The 19189-nt window shown below is 46.4% G+C and overlaps 1 protein-coding gene across 6 annotated transcripts in view; it reads right to left on the bottom strand.

Moving 5' to 3' along the window:
• LOC134602632 (sodium- and chloride-dependent betaine transporter-like) overlaps positions 1 to 19189 on the bottom strand; it is a 128417-nt gene that overhangs the window by 36759 nt on the left and 72469 nt on the right. For all 6 annotated transcript variants that reach the window (XM_063447709.1, XM_063447706.1, XM_063447708.1 and 3 more), the window contains exon 2: positions 8579 to 8787. In XM_063447709.1, the coding sequence (XP_063303779.1) occupies positions 8579 to 8783 (205 nt within the window). In that variant the 5' untranslated portion in view covers positions 8784 to 8787. The remainder of the gene's footprint in view (positions 1 to 8578; positions 8788 to 19189) is intronic.

Genomic DNA, 19189 nt, shown 5'->3' with positions numbered 1-19189 from the left:
ATCATATCTTGTGTCTCTTTAGCGTGCTTTTACAAAGAAAAAAGGTTTCCAGTGTAAGCTAATAGCAGACAGTCAGTGTCCTTCAAGCGGCTCTGTCAGGCCTACTTCAGCGTGTGCCCTGCACAACCCTGCCAGCGTACTTTGACAGTTGCCACTCATATCTGGTGTCTCTATAGCGTGCTTTTACAACCAAAATTTTGTTTCCACTGTAATAGAAGAGCAGTTGCCTGCCTGCCAGCTTCTGTGTGAGGTTCACATTGGATACTGTGCCTACTTGCCCAGTGCCACCACTCATATCTGTTTTAACAATTGGTTAAGCTTTACATTTAAAATAAATATTTTTTTTTCACTGTAATAGAAGAGCAGTTTGTTGTCTGCAAGCGTCTGGGTGTCAGGCCTACTTCAGCGTGTGCTCTGCAGACCTGTGCCAGCGTGCTTTGACAGTTGCCATTCATATCTTGTGTCTCTATAGCGTGCATTTACAACCAAAATTTTGTTTCCACTGTAATAGAAGAGCAGTTGCCTGCCTGCCAGCTTCTGTGTGAGGTTCACATTGGATACTGTGCCTACTTGCCCAGTGCCACCACTCGTATCTGTTTTAACAATTGGTTAAGCTTTACATTTAAAATAAATCTTTTTTTTTCACTTTAATAGAAGAGCAGTTAGTTGTCTGCAAGCGTCTGGGTGTCAGGCCTACTTCAGCGTGTGCTCTGTAGACCTGTTCCAGCGTGCTTTGACAGTTGCCAATCATATTTGGTGTCTCTATAGCGTGCTTTTAAAACCAAAATTTGTTTTTCACTGTTATAGATTGAATAGCAGTTACTTGTCTTCAAGCGGTTCTGTCAGTCCTTCCTTCAGCGTGTGCTCTGCAGAACTGTTCCAGTGCACATTGCCAATCATATCTGGTCTCACAGTAGCTTGCACGCATAGTACCACTAATCCCCCAAAAAATGACAGGCAGAGGCAGGCCACCCCGCAGGGGCCGTCGTGGTCGTGGTGCTGTGATTCCCTTTTGCCCTAGAATAATGCCCAGTTTTCAGAAGCCACGTACCCTGAACTTGAAAAGTTCTGAGGACTTAGTTGACTGGCTAACACAGGACACCCAATCTTGTACAGCCTCCGCTCGGAACCTTGACGCACCATCCTCCTCCAGCTTAGCTTCAGGCACCTCTCAAGATAGCACTCACCCGCCTGCCGCCACCACCAAAACTAGCACCACAGCCGCTTTACTTGGTATGTCAGAGGAGTTATTCACACACCCGTTTGAAGAAATGAGTGATGCGCAACCATTATTGCTAGAGGATGTAGATAACAGGGATATGTCTCAGGCAGGCAGCATTAAACACATGGAGGTACGGTGTGATGATGATGATGTTGTACCCGCTGCTGCTTCCTTTTCTGAGTTGTCAGATACAAGCGAAGCGGTTGATGATGACGATGCGTCCATGGATGTCACGTGGGTGCCCGCTTGGCAAGAAGAAGAACAGGGCGAAAGTTCAGATGGGGAGACAGAGAGGAGGAGGAGACGAGTTGGAAGCAGGGGGGGGTCGTCGCAAGGAGCTAGTGGCACAGTCAGACAGCATGCATCGGCACCCGGGGTCAGCCCGACAGCACGCCAATCAATGCATGCTGTGTCCACCACCAGAATGCCGTCATTGCAGAGCTCAGCAGTGTGGCATTTTTTTTTGTGTGTCTGCCTCTGACAACAGCGATGCCATTTGCAACCTGTGCCAAAGGAAACTGAGTCGTGGGAGGTCCAACACCCACCTAGGTACAACTGCTTTGCGTAGGCACATGATCTCACATCACAAACGCCTATGGGATCAACACATGAGTACAAGCAGCACGCCTACTCTAAGCCGCCATCCTCCTCCTGGTCCAGCATCTTCAGCCACGTCAACCACTGCTGTCCTTCTTGCCCCCTCTCAACCATCCGCCACTCCGTCTCCCGCCTTGAGCCCACAGTCATGTGTCTGTCAAGGACATGTTTGAGCGTAAGAAGCCAATGTCACCAAGTCACCCCCTTGCCCAGCGTCTGACAGCTGGCTTGTCCGAACTATTAGCCCGCCAGCTTTTACCATACAATCTGGTTGAGTCTGAGGCGTTCAAAAAATTTGTAGCTATTGGGACACCGCAGTGGAAGGTACCCGGCCGGAATTTCTTTTCACAAAAGGCAATCCCCAACTTGTACTCGATTGTGCAAAAGGAAGTCATGGCATGTCTGGCACACAGTGTTGGGGCAAGGGTCCATCTGACCACTGATACCTGGTCTGCAAAGCATGGTCAGGGCAGGTATATCACCTACACTGCGCATTGGGTAAACCTGCTGACGGCTGACAAGCAAGGAATGCGTGGCATTGCAGAGGAGTTGGTGACACTGCCACGAATTGCAGGCAGTCCTGCTGCCACCTCCTCTACTCCTCCTACTCCATCCTCTTCCATAACCTCCTCGGCTGAGTCCTCTTGTGCCGCTGCTTCTTGCTCCACATCAACGGCACCCCCCCAGCTCCCCAGGTACTATTCCACATCCCGGATACGGCAGTGTCACGCCGTCTTGGGTTTGACTTGCTTGAAAGCAGAGAGTCACACCGGACAAGCACTCCTGTCCACCCTGAACGCACAGGTGGAAAAGTGGCTGACTCCGCAGCAACTGGATATCGGCAAAGTGGTGTGTGACAACGGAAAAAATTTGATAGCGGCATTGAAGTTGGGCAAGTTGACACATGTGCCGTGCATGGCACATGTGTGTAATCTGATCGTACAACGCTTTGTGCATAAGTACACAGGCTTACAGGACGTCCTGAAGCAGGCCAGGAAGGTGTGTGGCCATTTCAGGCGTTCCTACACGGCCATGGCTCACTTTGCCGATATCCAGCGGCGAAACAACATGCCAGTGAGGCGCTTGATTTGCGACAGCCCTACACGTTGGAATTCAACACTCCTAATGTTCGACCGCCTGCTCCAACAAGAAAAAGCTGTTAATGAATATTTGTATGACCGGGGTGCTAGGACAGCCTCTGGGGAGCTGGGAATTTTTTTGCCACGTTACTGGACGCTCATGCGCAATGCCTGTAGGCTCATGCGTCCTTTTGAGGAGGTGACAAACCTAGTCAGTCGCAGTTGTGTGTGTGCGTGTGTATGGCTGTCTGCCTGTGTGTGTGTGTGACAGGGTGAAGATTTCTTGCACATGGGTGTGACAGGGTGAAGATTTCTTGCACAGGGCGCCCAAAGGCCTAAGGCTGGCCCTGCGCATGGGTCAGTGGCTCTGCACCAGACTTCCCTCCAATTGATCAAAATTAAAGGATTTCAAGTGGACTGATTACAATTACAGGGCCTCTAAAGAGTCCTGTATTGTTATTTGTCGTCACTACCTTCCCGCGTCGGGAGTGGGTCATTTGCGCCCCTGCTGCCTTCCTTGCATGTGGTAGCTGTTTGTCAGGGATTTGTCAATCCATATCTGCCAAGTGACCCTATGTAGGGGTAACAGTCCTATTCTGCTCTGTGTCAGTGTGTATCAGGGGTTTTGAGGACAGGTGTCAATCCATATCTGCCAAGTGACCCTATGTAGGGGGAACAGTCCCTATTCTGCTCTGTGTCAGTGTGTATCATGGTCTCTGTGGACAGGGAACAGTCTCTATTCTGCTCTGTGTCAGTGTGTATCAGGGGTTTTGAGGACAGGTGTCAATCCATATCTGCCAAGTGACCCTATGTAGGGGGAACAGTCCCTATTCTGCTCTGTGTCAGTGTGTATCATGGTCTCTGTGGACAGGGAACAGTCTCTATTCTGCTCTGTGTCAGTGTGTATCAGGGGTTTTGAGGACAGGTGTCAATCCATATCTGCCAAGTGACCCTATGTAGGGGGAACAGTCCCTATTCTGCTCTGTGTCAGTGTGTATCATGGTCTCTGTGGACAGGGAACAGTCTCTATTCTGCTCTGTGTCAGTGTGTATCAGGGGTTTTGAGGACAGGTGTCAATCCATATCTGCCAAGTGACCCTATGTAGGGGGAACAGTCCCTATTCTGCTCTGTGTCAGTGTGTATCATGGTCTCTGTGGACAGGGAACAGTCTCTATTCTGCTCTGTGTCAGTGTGTATCAGGGGTTTTGAGGACAGGTGTCAATCCATATCTGCCAAGTGACCCTATGTAGGGGTAACAGTCCCTATTCTGCTCTGTGTCAGTGTGTATCATGGTCTCTGTGGACGGTGAACAGTCTCTATTCTGCTCTGTGTCAGTTTGTATCATGGTCTCTGTGGACAGGGAACAGTCTCTATTCTGCTCTGTGTCAGTGTGTATCAGGGGTTTTGAGGACAGGTGTCAATCCATATCTGCCAAGTGACCCTATGTAGGGGGAACAGTCCCTATTCTGCTCTGTGTCAGTGTGTATCATGGTCTCTGTGGACAGGGAACAGTCTCTATTCTGCTCTGTGTCAGTGTGTATCAGGGGTTTTGAGGACAGGTGTCAATCCATATCTGCCAAGTGACCCTATGTAGGGGGAACAGTCCCTATTCTGCTCTGTGTCAGTGTGTATCATGGTCTCTGTGGACAGGGAACAGTCTCTATTCTGCTCTGTGTCAGTGTGTATCAGGGGTTTTGAGGACAGGTGTCAATCCATATCTGCCAAGTGACCCTATGTAGGGGTAACAGTCCCTATTCTGCTCTGTGTCAGTGTGTATCAGGGGTTTTGAGGACAGGTGTCAATCCATATCTGCCAAGTGACCCTATGTAGGGGGAACAGTCCCTATTCTGCTCTGTGTCAGTGTGTATCATGGTCTCTGTGGACAGGGAACAGTCTCTATTCTGCTCTGTGTCAGTGTGTATCAGGGGTTTTGAGGACAGGTGTCAATCCATATCTGCCAAGTGACCCTATGTAGGGGGAACAGTCCCTATTCTGCTCTGTGTCAGTGTGTATCAGGGGTTTTGAGGACAGGTGTCAATCCATATCTGCCAAGTGACCCTATGTAGGGGGAACAGTCCCTATTCTGCTCTGTGTCAGTGTGTATCAGGGGTTTGGAGGACAGGTGTCAATCCATATCTGCCAAGTGACCCTATGTAGGGGGAACAGTCTCTATTCTGCTCTGTGTCAGTGTGTATCAGGGGTTTTGAGGACAGGTGTCAATCCATATCTGCCAAGTGACCCTATGTAGGGGGAACAGTCCCTATTCTGCTCTGTGTCAGTGTGTATCATGGTCTCTGTGGACAGGGAACAGTCTCTATTCTGCTCTGTGTCAGTGTGTATCAGGGGTTTTGAGGACAGGTGTCAATCCATATCTGCCAAGTGACCCTATGTAGGGGGAACAGTCCCTATTCTGCTCTGTGTCAGTGTGTATCATGGTCTCTGTGGACAGGGAACAGTCTCTATTCTGCTCTGTGTCAGTGTGTATCAGGGGTTTTGAGGACAGGTGTCAATCCATATCTGCCAAGTGACCCTATGTAGGGGGAACAGTCCCTATTCTGCTCTGTGTCAGTGTGTATCATGGTCTCTGTGGACGGTGAACAGTCTCTATTCTGCTCTGTGTCAGTTTGTATCATGGTCTCTGTGGACAGGGAACAGTCTCTATTCTGCTCTGTGTCAGTGTGTATCAGGGGTTTTGAGGACAGGTGTCAATCCATATCTGCCAAGTGACCCTATGTAGGGGGAACAGTCCCTATTCTGCTCTGTGTCAGTGTGTATCATGGTCTCTGTGGACAGGGAACAGTCTCTATTCTGCTCTGTGTCAGTGTGTATCAGGGGTTTTGAGGACAGGTGTCAATCCATATCTGCCAAGTGACCCTATGTAGGGGGAACAGTCCCTATTCTGCTCTGTGTCAGTGTGTATCATGGTCTCTGTGGACAGGGAACAGTCTCTATTCTGCTCTGTGTCAGTGTGTATCAGGGGTTTTGAGGACAGGTGTCAATCCATATCTGCCAAGTGACCCTATGTAGGGGTAACAGTCCCTATTCTGCTCTGTGTCAGTGTGTATCAGGGGTTTTGAGGACAGGTGTCAATCCATATCTGCCAAGTGACCCTATGTAGGGGGAACAGTCCCTATTCTGCTCTGTGTCAGTGTGTATCATGGTCTCTGTGGACAGGGAACAGTCTCTATTCTGCTCTGTGTCAGTGTGTATCAGGGGTTTTGAGGACAGGTGTCAATCCATATCTGCCAAGTGACCCTATGTAGGGGGAACAGTCCCTATTCTGCTCTGTGTCAGTGTGTATCAGGGGTTTTGAGGACAGGTGTCAATCCATATCTGCCAAGTGACCCTATGTAGGGGGAACAGTCCCTATTCTGCTCTGTGTCAGTGTGTATCAGGGGTTTGGAGGACAGGTGTCAATCCATATCTGCCAAGTGACCCTATGTAGGGGGAACAGTCTCTATTCTGCTCTGTGTCAGTGTGTATCAGGGGTTTTGAGGACAGGTGTCAATCCATATCTGCCAAGTGACCCTATGTAGGGGGAACAGTCTCTATTCTGTTTTGTGTCAGTGTGTATCATGGTCTCTGTGGACGGTGAACAGTCTCTATTCTGCTCTGTGTCAGTGTGTATCAGGGGTTTTGAGGACAGGTGTCAATCCATATCTGCCAAGTGACCCTATGAAGGGGGAACAGTCTCTATTCTGCTCTGTGTCAGTGTGTATCAGGGATCATTAGGATAGGTGTCAATCCATATCTGCCAAGTGACCCTATGTAGGGGGAACAGTCTCTATTCTGCTCTGTGTCAGTGTGTATCAGGGGTTTTGAGGACAGGTGTCAATCCATATCTGCCAAGTGACCCTATGTAGGGGGAACAGTCCCTATTCTGCTCTGTGTCAGTGTGTATCAGGGGTTTTGAGGACAGGTGTCAATCCATATCTGCCAAGTGACCCTATGTAGGGGGAACAGTCTCTATTCTGCTCTGTGTCAGTGTGTATCAGGGCTGGGCTTTGAGGACAGGTGTCAATGTTAGGTGATTTCTGCCCTTTATGGATTAAAAGCAGACTCTGCATCAACTGTGCAATTTTCCATGGGAGTTTTGCCATGGATCCCCCTCTGGCATGCCACAGTCCAGGTGTTAGTCCCCTTGAAACAACTTTTCCATCACTATTGTGACCAGAAAGAGTCCCTGTTGGTTTTAAAATTCGCCTGCCCATTGAAGTCAATGGCGGTTCGCGCGGTTCGCCGGTTCGCAAACATTTGCGGAAGTTCGCGTTCGCCGTTCGCGAACCGAAAATTTCGGGTTTGCGACAACACTAATCCTAACCCTAATTTAACTTTAACCAAACTCTATACTCTTACATGTAGTTTTCTACCCATAAATTCTGTGTTTGAAGTTCCTTACCTTAACCTTCTAACTTTGACCCTGCAACCCTGAAGGTTTGACATTATTATCTAAAGTTAACCATAGACCTTAATCTACATATGGGTGTCTTTTATTTGGTCTAACCAATTGCTAACTTAAATCCTAAAATCAGGACTATATATAACAAACAGTTATTCATTAAACTTTGAATTTTCACAAATTTAAATCCGAATGGCAAAACTGTGGGAAAAAATAGCCAATCTGTGGCTGTTAGTACATTTTCAAGATCAGCTATTAGTGACCCTATGTAGGGGGAACAGTCTCTATTCTGCTCTGTGTCAGTGTGTATCAGGGGTTTTGAGGACAGGTGTCAATCCATATCTGCCAAGTGACCCTATGTAGGGGGAACAGTCTCTATTCTGCTCTGTGTCAGTGTGTATCAGGGTCCCTGAGGACAGGTGTCAATCCATATCTGCCAAGTGACCCTATGTAGGGGGAACAGTCTCTATTCTGCTCTGTGTCAGTGTGTATCAGGGCTGGGCTTTGAGGACAGGTGTCAATGTTAGGTGATTTCTGCCCTTTATGGATTAAAAGCAGACTCTGCATCAACTATGTAATTTTCCATGGGAGTTTTGCCATGGATCCCCCTCCGGCATGCCACAGTCCAGGTGTTAGTCCCCTTGAAACAACTTTTCCATCACTATTGTGGCCAGAAAGAGTCCCTGTTGTTTTTAAAATTCGCCTGCCCATTGAAGTCAATGGCGGTTCGCGCGGTTCGCCGGTTCGCGAACATTTGCGGAAGTTCGCGTTCGCCGTTCGCGAACCGAAAATTCCGGGTTCGCGACAACACTAAGGACCACATTTGGGGCTCCATCTCTGCTCAACCTCCACAAGCAACGTTCCTGCTTCTGGATTAATTTACACAGCAGGAAAGTAATTAGGGAAAGATTTGTCTGTTGTCACATAGTAGATGACCAGGATCAGCGCTGTGGACTATGCTGGTGCTATATAAATAAATGTAATTGTAATAAGGAAGTGCATGAAATACCAAGACTTGGGCTCCATACAAAACTAGTGCCCGCACACAGTAGCACCTCTGGCAAGCCAAATAATAACACTGGAGCTCCACTGGATAAATTAACAGTAGAGAGTGTGTTTTACTCATTGTGGGAAAGAAAGTGAAAGATTAGTTTTAAACAGTTTATCCAAACTTCTTAACAGCCCCATACAGGCACTCCACATCTCCAGCTCTGTACCATTCCACTTCATTCTGAACTACAATCCTATAAATCCTATGGCGCATTCACAAAACACACTCACCTCCTCCATTTTTGTAGCAGAGATAAGGAAACCTCCAGACGTTTCCTAACCCAATAATCTCCCCAGCCACAGACAGTACAAACTCCACTTTGTTGCTCCACTGCCCCCTGTCTTCCATCTTGTCCTCTGTATAGTCCACTGCAGTACACAACACATCTGATTTCTCTGCCCCATTCCAGGTCTCTTCACGGTCCTTCTGACCCATTGCCCTATAGGGTGAAAGAGTTTAGAATCAGTTGTAAACAGATCTGACACACAGAACTAATAGCTGACAGAATAATAGCATCAATACCAACAGAGGCCCTATACAACAAAAGTAAGCTATTAGCTAGAGGGGCTGGATGGGTGTAAATGGCATCTGTCATAGGCTTCTTATGCCTCTTAGCATTACACTAGCTTAAAGCGGCACTGTCATGCCTAATCCCATTTTTTTTAACCCCCCTCCCGCCTCCACTACATCTAACTGACCCCCTAGTCACCCTGAAATGCCCCTAAGCCCCCCAGATTACCTATTTATTAATCTGTATTTTCTGCCCCGATCTATATTCAGGGCGCCGCCATCTTTGTGTGGGTAGGTGAAGTCCCTGTGGGACACGTCATCTGCCCACACTAGACAGACTGTGAGATTCTCGCACATGCCCAGTAAAACACCTGGATATGCGAACGGGAACGGGGTCAGACAGACGAATGAATGAATAGAAAAATCAGACGAACAAACAAACACTGAGTATCAGTGTTCGCTTGTTTGTTCAGTTTGTTACAAGGAGGGAGCTACCGGCTTGCAGCTCCCTCCTTGTAATACGTAAAAATAGAAGCGGCAGGGAGCAGTGCTCCCCACCACTTCATAAGCCCCCTAGGTCCCCCTCTCACTCTATGGGGGTCAATATGACCCCCATAATAGCACAAGGGAGATTAAAATCTCCCGAATGCCCCTACTCGTTATACCGGGAGTAGGGGCATGTCCACTAAACAGTGAGCAGCCTGTGGCTGCTCACTGTTTAAAAAATAACCTACTAAATAACAATAACTTGGGGAGGACCTACTGTCCTCCCCCAGCCCCCACCCCTAAAAAGTGGGTGGGGGCCCTATATAAGAATGGGGGGGAACTACTGTCCTGTCCCCCCCGGCCCCCACCACTAAGCGGTGGGTGGGGGCCCTTAAAAATAATAAAGGGGGGGACCTACTGTCCTCCCCCCAGCCCCCACCCCTGAGCGGTGCATGGGGGCCCGAGAAAACCAACAAGGGGGGGACCTACTGTCCTCCCCCCCTGACCCCCACCCCTGAGCGGTGGGTGGGGGCCCTAATAAACAATAAGGGGGGGGAACCTACTGTCCTCCCCCCAGGCCCCCACCCCTAAGCGGTGGGTGGGGGCCCTAGAAAAACAATATGGGGGGACCTACTGTCCTCCCCCCTGGCCCCCACCCCTGAGCGGTGGGTGGGGGCCCTAAAAAACAATAAGGGGGGACCTAATATCCTCCCCCCGGCCCCCACCCCTGAGCGGTGGGTGGGGGCCCTAATAAACTTGGAATAAAGATAAATTCTTTGGAATTTTCCCACGCTCTGTAAAATGACAAAGAGCACTCTGATTGACTTAAACCAACCAATCAGAGTTTTTTTGGCGCTCTGTTTTTTTATTTTATTTTAAGTTCGATGGGTATGATGGCTTTTTATTTGTCCTTTTTTGGGGCTGAAAAATGAAGATTTTAGAAAAAAGAAGACGCCAAATGGTAAGTTTAATTTTTGTTTACAGGTTAGTTATTTTATCCCCCCCTCATTAGGGGATAGTTTTATTTGGGTGGGGGGTGGTGACTAGGGGCTTGGGACCCCTAGTCACCTTGATTGGGGGGGGATTTTTATTAAGGGCCCCCACCAGCCGCTCAGGGGTGGGGGCCGGGGGGGACAGTAGCTCCCCCCAAATTGTTTTTTTTAGGGCCCCCACCCACCGCTCAGGGGTGGGGGCCGGGGGGTGGAGGACAGTAGGTCCCCCCCTTATTGTTTTTCTAGGGCCCCCACCCACCGCTCAGGGGTAGGGGCCGGGGGGGAGGACAGTAGGTCCCCCCCCTTATTGTTTTTAGGGCCCCCACCCACGGCTCAGGGGTGGGGGCCGGGGGGAGGACAGTAGGTCCCCCCCTTATTGGTTTTTAGGGCCCCCACCCACCGCTCAGGGGTGGGGGCCGGGGGGAGGACAGAAGGCCCCCCTTATCCTTATTTAGGGCCCCCACCCGCCGTGCAGGGGTAGGGGCGGGGGGTGGACAATAGGTCCCCCCCATTGTGATTTATAGCCCCCACCCACCGCGCAGGGGTGGGGGCTGGGGGAGGGGAGGACAGTAGTCCCCCCCTCATTGTCATTTAGGGCCCCCACCCATCGCCCATGGGTTGGGGCCGGGGGCAGGACAATAGGTCCCCCCACTAAGGGAGGGGGGGCAGTTAGTAGTTTTTTTGTTTTTTTTAAACAGTGAGCAGCCACAGGCAATTTAGGTCTTTCAGCCTTTTAGTAGATAGCTCCCTAATACCGTGGGAATTAGGGAGTTATCTACTAAGCGGCTGCAAGATGCAGCCACAGCACAAATAGGATCGGAGTTTCATTCATTCAAATGAAATTCCGATCCGGTTATTACCGATCCGAACAAAGTCCCTAATTGCATCCTAACACGAATGGAGAAACTCTTCTCATTCTGATGTAATTCGGCAGTTTTGCCGGCGTTCTGTCTAAGGGACAGGATGTTCAGAAATATTGACAGGAAGCATCGTGGGAACAGGGAGGAAAGCTAGGGATCATGGGAAAATTGCTCTGACCAGCGGAAATCAAGCACACTTTGCTCCTCCGCTGGTCAGAGCTGGTCAAGCGGAGGAATCCTCCATAAGACAAGAGTCCCTACTTTGTCTTATGATTTTAAAGAAAACTAAAGAAGACAGGAAGAAAAGAAGAACAGATCCTGAGAGAGGGGGAGAAGAGGAAGAGATTGATGAAAGGTAAGTTCGTCATGACAGTGCCGCTTTAACAGAGATGGCCATAAAAAAATTACATTTTAGAACTATATGACTACAATTTATAAATGTTTTAGAAATCTGTCTGTGTAAATAAGATACATTGTTCTTGTTCTAAATTACATTTTACTTGCATATATTGTTTAGTACGTCACCTAAGATTTCTCAAAACATTCCAGGCCACACCCTCACACGCCTAAACTGAAAGTGTCTCCCTTTAACAATGTGAAATGTCGGGCTGTATGTATTATGCTGACATGCAGACTTTTGTTTACATTCTTTAGCCATTTTTAGTTAGCTGTACTGTTAGTAATGCCTTCAGGCCAGGTGCTTACAAATACCTATGTGTAAGTTACTTGACCATTTATTTATTTATTGAATACATTTGTATTAAGGAGTAAAAGAGGGACATTACAAAATATCCAAGAGCCACACTGTAAAAAAAAGGATGTTGCTTTTACAAAATAACCTGGCAGCTGTGGTTGCCAGAATAATTATGTAAAAAATACATTAGAAATGTAAACAACTTTACCGTTTTAACCCCTTCAGGACCGGCCTGTTTTTGCGATGTTTGTACGTTAAGGACCAGAGCAGTTTTAACACTTTTGTGGTGTTTGTGTTTAGCTGTAATTTTCCGCTCTCTCATTTACGGTTCCCATACAAGTTATATACTGTTTTTTTCACGACAAGAAGGGCTTTCTTTACATACCAGTATATATATTATGTCATCAGGGGAGGGCTGGCAGCCTTAGGCCTGGGGGGCAAAACCAGTCAAGTGGCCCATTGCGCCACCCCCCCATGTGACATCACAATGCCCCACCCATATGATCTGCCATATGAACTAACGCCAGTGCTGCACACAGTGTGTGTTTACATTAAAAAGCCTGCAGGGACCAGCTATAGACACCAGAACCACTTCATTAAGCTATAGTGTCCCTTTAATGTGAGGTAAATTATAGATTAGTGTCACTAATAATATACTAGATTGCCTACTTACAATTGGATGAGGATGATGATGGGCTGCAGTTTGGCTCCACTGGTCTGGTGTAGAACAGGACCTCTGGAGGCTGTTTGCAACTGTGGTCACAAAATTCAACGTTCTGGGAGAATTGGAAGCAGCTCCATTTTTTGGGGGCCTCTTACACAGCTCAAGGTCTGGGCTCCAGTGCCTGACGGTGAGTATGCCCATAAGGCCCACTCATAAGTCCACTTATATGTTCCACCCACCCATGAGCTCGCTCACAGGGAGTGGAGTGTGTAGGGGATGTGTTATGTGTTATCTAATATGTGTGCTTATGGTATGTAGTGTATAGGGATACCAGTTTGTGCAGGTGATGCAGTGTGTTTGTGTGTAGTGGAACAGTGTGTATTTGTGTATAAGGGATGTATTATGTGTTTCTGGTTGTGTGTGAGGGATGCATTGTGTGAATCTGTGTTTGTATGCATAAGGGATGCAAGGTGTGTGTCTGTATGTGTGTGCATTGAGTGTAAGAGATGCATTGTGTTTCTGTGTGTATGTAAGAAAAACAGTGTGTGTGTTTGCATGTGTGTGTAAGGGTTTGCAGTGTATGTTTCTGTGTATGTGTGCAAATGATGCATTGTCTTTGTGTGTAAGGGTTGCATTGTGTGTGTGTGTGTAATGGATGCATTGTGTGTTTCTCTGTGTGTAAGGGAAGCCTGTTCTGTTTCTGTGTATGTATAGGGATGCATTGTGTGTTTCTGTGTATGTATAGGGATGCATTGTGTGTTTCTGTGTATGTATAGGGATGCATTGTGTGTTTCTGTGTATGTATAGGGATGCATTGTGTGTGTGTGTGTGTGCGCGTAGTGTTAAAGAGCTCCCTGTCTTGCCCCCTGTCCTATAGAGCTGTCCCTTCTGTCCCTTAGAGCTCTCCCCTGCCCCTTTGTGGTCTCTCCTCTCCCCCACCCTCCCCTAGCGGTCTCTTCTCACACTCACCCACCCTCCCTGTGCTCTTCTCATCCCCCCTCCACCCTCCCTGTGTTCTTCTCACTCCTCCCTCTGTGTGTTCTCACCCCCCCCCCCGTGTTCTTCTTACCATCCCTCCTCCCTGTGTTCTTCTTACTCCCCCCCTTGTTCTTCTTACCCCCTTCTTCTTATTACTCCCTTCTTCTTCTTACCCCCCTTCTTCTTCTTACCCCCCTTCTTCTTTTTACTCCCCCCTCTTCTTCTTACTCCCCCCTCCTCTTCTTACTCCCCCCTCTTCTTCTTACTCCCCCTTCTTCTTCTTACCCCCTCTTCTAATTACTCCCCACTCTTGTTCTTACTCCCCCCTTCTTCTTCTTACCCCCCTCTTTTTCTTATCTCCCCTTCTTCTTACTCCCCCCTCTTATTATCCCCCCTCCCCTCTTCTTACTCCCTCTCTTCCCTCTTCTTACTCCCCCCGCCCCTCTTACTCCCCCCGCCCCTCTTACTCCCCCCTCCCCTCTTCTTACTCCCCCCTCCCCTCTTCTTACTCCCCCTCCCCTCTTCTTACTCCCCCCCCTCTTCTTACTACCCCCTTCTTCTTACTCTCCCCCCCTCCTTCCCCTCCCCTCTTCTTACTCTCCCCCCCTCCCTCCCCTCTTCTTACTCTCCCCCCCTCCCTCCCCTCTTCTTACTCTCCCCCCTCCCTCCCCTCTTCTTACTCTCCCCCCCCTCCCTCCCCTCTTCTTACTCTCCCCCCCCTCCCTCCCCTCTTCTTACTCTCCCCCCTCCCTCCCCTCTTCATACTCTCCCCCCTCCCCTCTTCTTACTCTCCCCCCCCTCCCCTCTTCTTACTCTCCCCCCCCTCCCTCCCCTCTTCTTACTCTCCCCCCCTCCCTCCCCTCTTCTTACTCTCCCCCCCTCCCTCCCCTCTTCTTACTCTCCCCCTCCCTCCCCTCTTCTTACTCTCCCCCTCCCTCCCCTCTTCTTACTCTCCCCCCCTCCCTCCCCTCTTCTTACTCTCCCCCCCTCCCTCCCCTCTTCTTACTCTCCCCCCCTCTTCTTACTCTCCCCCCTCCCCTCTTTTTACTCTCCCCCCTCCCCTCTTTTTACTCTCTCCCCCCCCCCCTTCTTCTTACCCCCTCCCCCCCCTTCTTCTTACCCCCTCCCCTGTAGGTGGCCGAGCTGCACTCCGGTCCGCGGTCCCGGCCGGAGTGATAGGAAGGTGCTCAGTGTGCACCTTCCTGTCAGTCCGGCCGGGTACAGGAAACAGAAACTCCTGTTCCGCGCGGAACAGGAGTTTCTGTTTCCTGTACCCGGCCGGACTGACAGGAAGTGCACACTCAGTGTGCACCTTCCCATCACTCCGGCCGGGACCGCGGACCGGAGTGCAGCTCGGCCACCTACAGGGGAGGGGAGGGAGAAGAAGGGGGGGGAGGGGGTAAGAAGAAGGCTTTACAGAGCGCTCGGCGGCTGCAGCATTTAAAGGGCCGGCCCACCGCGGCCGGTCCTAAAAGAATTTCGGGCGGCCTGGGGGGCAATTGCCTCCCTGCCCCCCGGCCCAGCCCGCCCCTGTATGTCATATATTGTATTTAAAAAAAATAATAAAATATGGTGAAAAATAAAAAAAAAAACATGTTTTTGGACTTTTACTTGAAAAATCTTTTACTTATCTACAAAAGCTAATGAAAAAAACTGCTAAATAGATTCAAAATTTTGTCCCGAGTTTAAAAACACCCAGTGTTTACATGCTTTATTGCTTTTTTTTGCAAGTTATAGGCCTATAAATACAAGTAGGAAATTGCTGTTTCAATATATATTTTAAATGTATCAATAGTGACATTGTTACACCGTTATCTGTCATAAATCCCTGAAACACACCTAACATGTACCGTATATACTCGAGTATAAGCCGACCCGAATATAAGCCGAGGCCCCTAATTTTACCCCAAAAAACTGGGAAAACTTATTGACTCGAGTATAAGACTAGGGTGGGAAATGCAGCAGCTACTGGTAAATTTCTAAATAAAATTAGATCCTAAAAAAATTATATTAATTTAATATTTATTTACAGTGTGTGTATATAATGAATGCAGTGTGTGTGTGTATGAATGCAGTGTGTATATGAATGCTGTGTGTGTATGCAGTGTGTATATAATGAATGGAGTGCAGTGCGTGTATATGAGTGCAGTGTGTGTATATGAGTGCAATGTGTGTATATGAGTGCAGTGTGTGTATAATGAATGCAGTGCAGTGTGTGTATGAGTGCAGTGTGTATGCAGTGTGTATATAATGAGTGCAGTGTGTATATAATGAGTGCAGTGTGTATATAATGAATGCAGTGTGTATGTATGAGTGCAGTGTGTGTATGAATGCAGTGTGTATATAATGAATGGAGTGCAGTGTGTGTATATGAGTGCAGTGTGTATGCAGTGTGTGTATATGAGTGCAGTGTGTATGCAGTGTGTGTATATGAGTGCAGTGTGTGTATGAGTGCAGTGTGAATGCAGTGTGTGTATGTGTGTATGTATGAATGCAGTGTGTGTATGAATGCAGTGTGTATGCAGTGTGTATATATAATGAATGCAGTGCAGTGTGTGTATGAGTGCAGTGTGAATGCAGTGTGTGTATGTGATGCAGTGTGTATGCAGTGTGTGTATGAATGCAGTGTGTGAATATAATGAATGCAGTGCAGTGTGTGTATGAGTGTGTATGAATGCAGTGTGTGTGAGTGCAGTGTGTGTGTGTGTGAGTGCAGAGCATTGGTGGGGGTGGGCATTTTATTAATTATTATTATTTTATTATTATTGTGATATATACTTTTTTAATGTTATTATTTTTTTTTATAATTTTTTTTTTTTTATATTATTTTTTTTATTTGTTTTTTCGTCCCCCCTCCCTGCTTGTTAGCTGGCCAGGGAGGGGGGCTCTCACTCCCTGGTGGTCCAGTGGATGGGCTGTAGGAGGGGGGCTGTCAGGAAGCTGTAACTTACCTTCACCGCAGCTCCTGTCAGCTCCCTTCTCTCTCCTCCGTCCGTGCAGCTCCCAGGTCAGCTTCCTCTGCAACTCTCGCGGCCGTGCGGAGCGTTGCCACGGTAACCCGTGGCAACGCTCTGACCCCGCGGCTCTCGCGAGAGTTGCAGAGGGAGCTGACCTGGGAGCTGCACGGACGGAGGAGAGAGAAGGGAGCTGACAGGAGCTGCGGTGAAGGTAAGTTACAGCTTCCTGACAGCCCCCGGTCCTTGTCTGTATTATGGCAATGAAAATTGCCATAATACAGACAACTGACTCGAGTATAAGACGAGTAAGTGTTTTTCAGCACAAAAAATGTGCTGAAAAACTCGTCTTATACTCGAGTATATACGGTACATATTTTTTAAAGTAGACAACCCAGGGTATTCAAAATGGGGTATGTCCAGTTTTTTTTAGTAGCCACCTAGTCACAAACACTGGCCAAAGTTAGCATTTATATTTGTTTGTGTGTTAAAAATGCAAAAAACGCTAACTTTGGCCGGTGTTTGTGACTAAGTGGCTACTAAAAAAAGCTGAACATACCCCATTTGCAATACCTTGGGTTGTCTTCTTTTGCAAATGGTATGCCATCATGGGGCTAATTCTCATTCCTTGGCTACCATACGCTCTCAAAGGCAACCTAACCAATCTGACAAATTTCAATAAAAAAAAAAAAGTAAAATCAAGCCTTATATTTGACCCTGTAACTTTCACAAACACTATAAAACCTCTACATGTGGGGTACTGTTATACTCAGGAGACTTCGCTGAACACAAATATTAGTGTATCAGAACAGTAAAATATATCACAGCAATAATATCCTCAGTGAAAGAGCTGTTTGTGTGTGAAAAATGCAAAAAACTTCACTTTCACTGACAATATCATCGCTGTGATATGTTTTACTGTTTTGAAACACTAATATTTGTGTTCAGCGAAGTCTCCCGAGTAAAACAGTACCCCCATGTACAGGATTTAGGGTGTCATAGAAAGTTACAGGGTTAAACACAGTGCTAGCAAATTAAATTATCTGGACTTTTGGCCTGGGTTGGCAGGCAGGTCCCTCAAATTGCAATCATTAAAATTACTTAATTAGGTAAAAATATTACATAAATATGCACGTAGAATTTTAATATATATACATATTTATATATTTGACGTCTACGTGTATATTTATGAAATTATTTATGTAATTATGTATGTGGACATATGTATATTTCGTATTATTTTTATTTATTTATTTATACATAGATATATATATCATTACATTCTAAGTATATTTTGATATAAATATATATATATCAATATCAAAATACTGTTAGAATAAAACTGAATATATATATATAATTTTTTTTTAATTATTAAAAATTATTTTTATTTTTTGTTATTTATTTTTATTAACATATTATTTGTATTTTATAATAATATATATATACCATATATATAGTTATTATATATATTGTATATATTCGTGTGTAATTTAAATATAAGTGTATTTTTATAATTATATACGTATATATAAATATAAAAATACACTTAGTGTGACATTATATATATGATATATATACATATATTATATATAGGTATATATAGATATAATACATGTATATATAGCATATATATACACATATTATTATTATTTTTTTACACAGATTTTTTTTTTACACTTTATTTTGGATTTTTCACTTGCAGGGAGACTGCCTGTCAGCACAGACAGTCCCCCTGCAGGCAGACACATGGACACCTATTGCGGTCATGTGATCGAGTGATCACATGGCCGTGGGGTCCTGATCTGCCGAAGGGGGACTGCCTGGGCAGACAGGCAACCCCCCTGGACCGGGTGGAGCACTGATCGCCGCCGTGGGACCGACGGCGATCAGGTAAGTAGCCCAAAACCGTTATGACGGTTCAGGACCGTCAGCGGTCCAAACGCACGTTTTACCGCTGACGGTCCTGAACCGTCAGCGGTCGTTAAGGGGTTAAACAGTACATTTTACGGTTTAAAACTGTTGTAATTTACACTTGTAAATACTTCATACTTGTAAATCCAACATCGTTTATCTGTTGTTTTTTTACAGAATATAAACGGTTTTCAACTGTGCATTTTATGGTTTAAAACGGTTGTAGTTTACATTTTAAACTGGTAAATCTTTTTTTTTTCTGTTGTTTTTACAGAATAAAAATGGCAGATGTGGTTGCCAGAAGCTTTCTGTAAAAAAAATACAGAAAAAATGTAAACAACTTTACGGTTTAAAACAGCTGTAATTTACAAAAAAAAAATACAGTTTAAACTGGTAAATCCAATTATGCTTTTCTACTGAATTAGCAATAGCACTAATATTAGCTTGTTTACCGCAGGGCCGCAGCTCGTAAAAGCAACATTTAAATATAATATAGAATTTTCTGTAAAATGTATTAATTACAATTTAAAGGCATACGATCTTGATCTGACATGATGGTTAAAATCAATTTTAAATATAAACATTACATTTGTCTAAAAGTAACTTACAGTTAGGATTATTGCTCAATGAAATGTAGAAACTGTTCCTATACATTACAGGCATATTGAACACTTCTATCTTAGACAATATCATTTAAACTGCTCTGCCTTCTTATAGACGTTTAGACTTTTACCTGAAATGTGAGAAATGTAACCCAGTGTATACAGAATAAACATTTAAAAAACTGAA

This window comes from Pelobates fuscus, chromosome 3, assembly GCF_036172605.1.
Source record: "Pelobates fuscus isolate aPelFus1 chromosome 3, aPelFus1.pri, whole genome shotgun sequence".
Taxonomy (NCBI): domain Eukaryota; kingdom Metazoa; phylum Chordata; class Amphibia; order Anura; family Pelobatidae; genus Pelobates; species Pelobates fuscus.
This window is presented reverse-complemented; position numbering and strand designations above follow the sequence as displayed.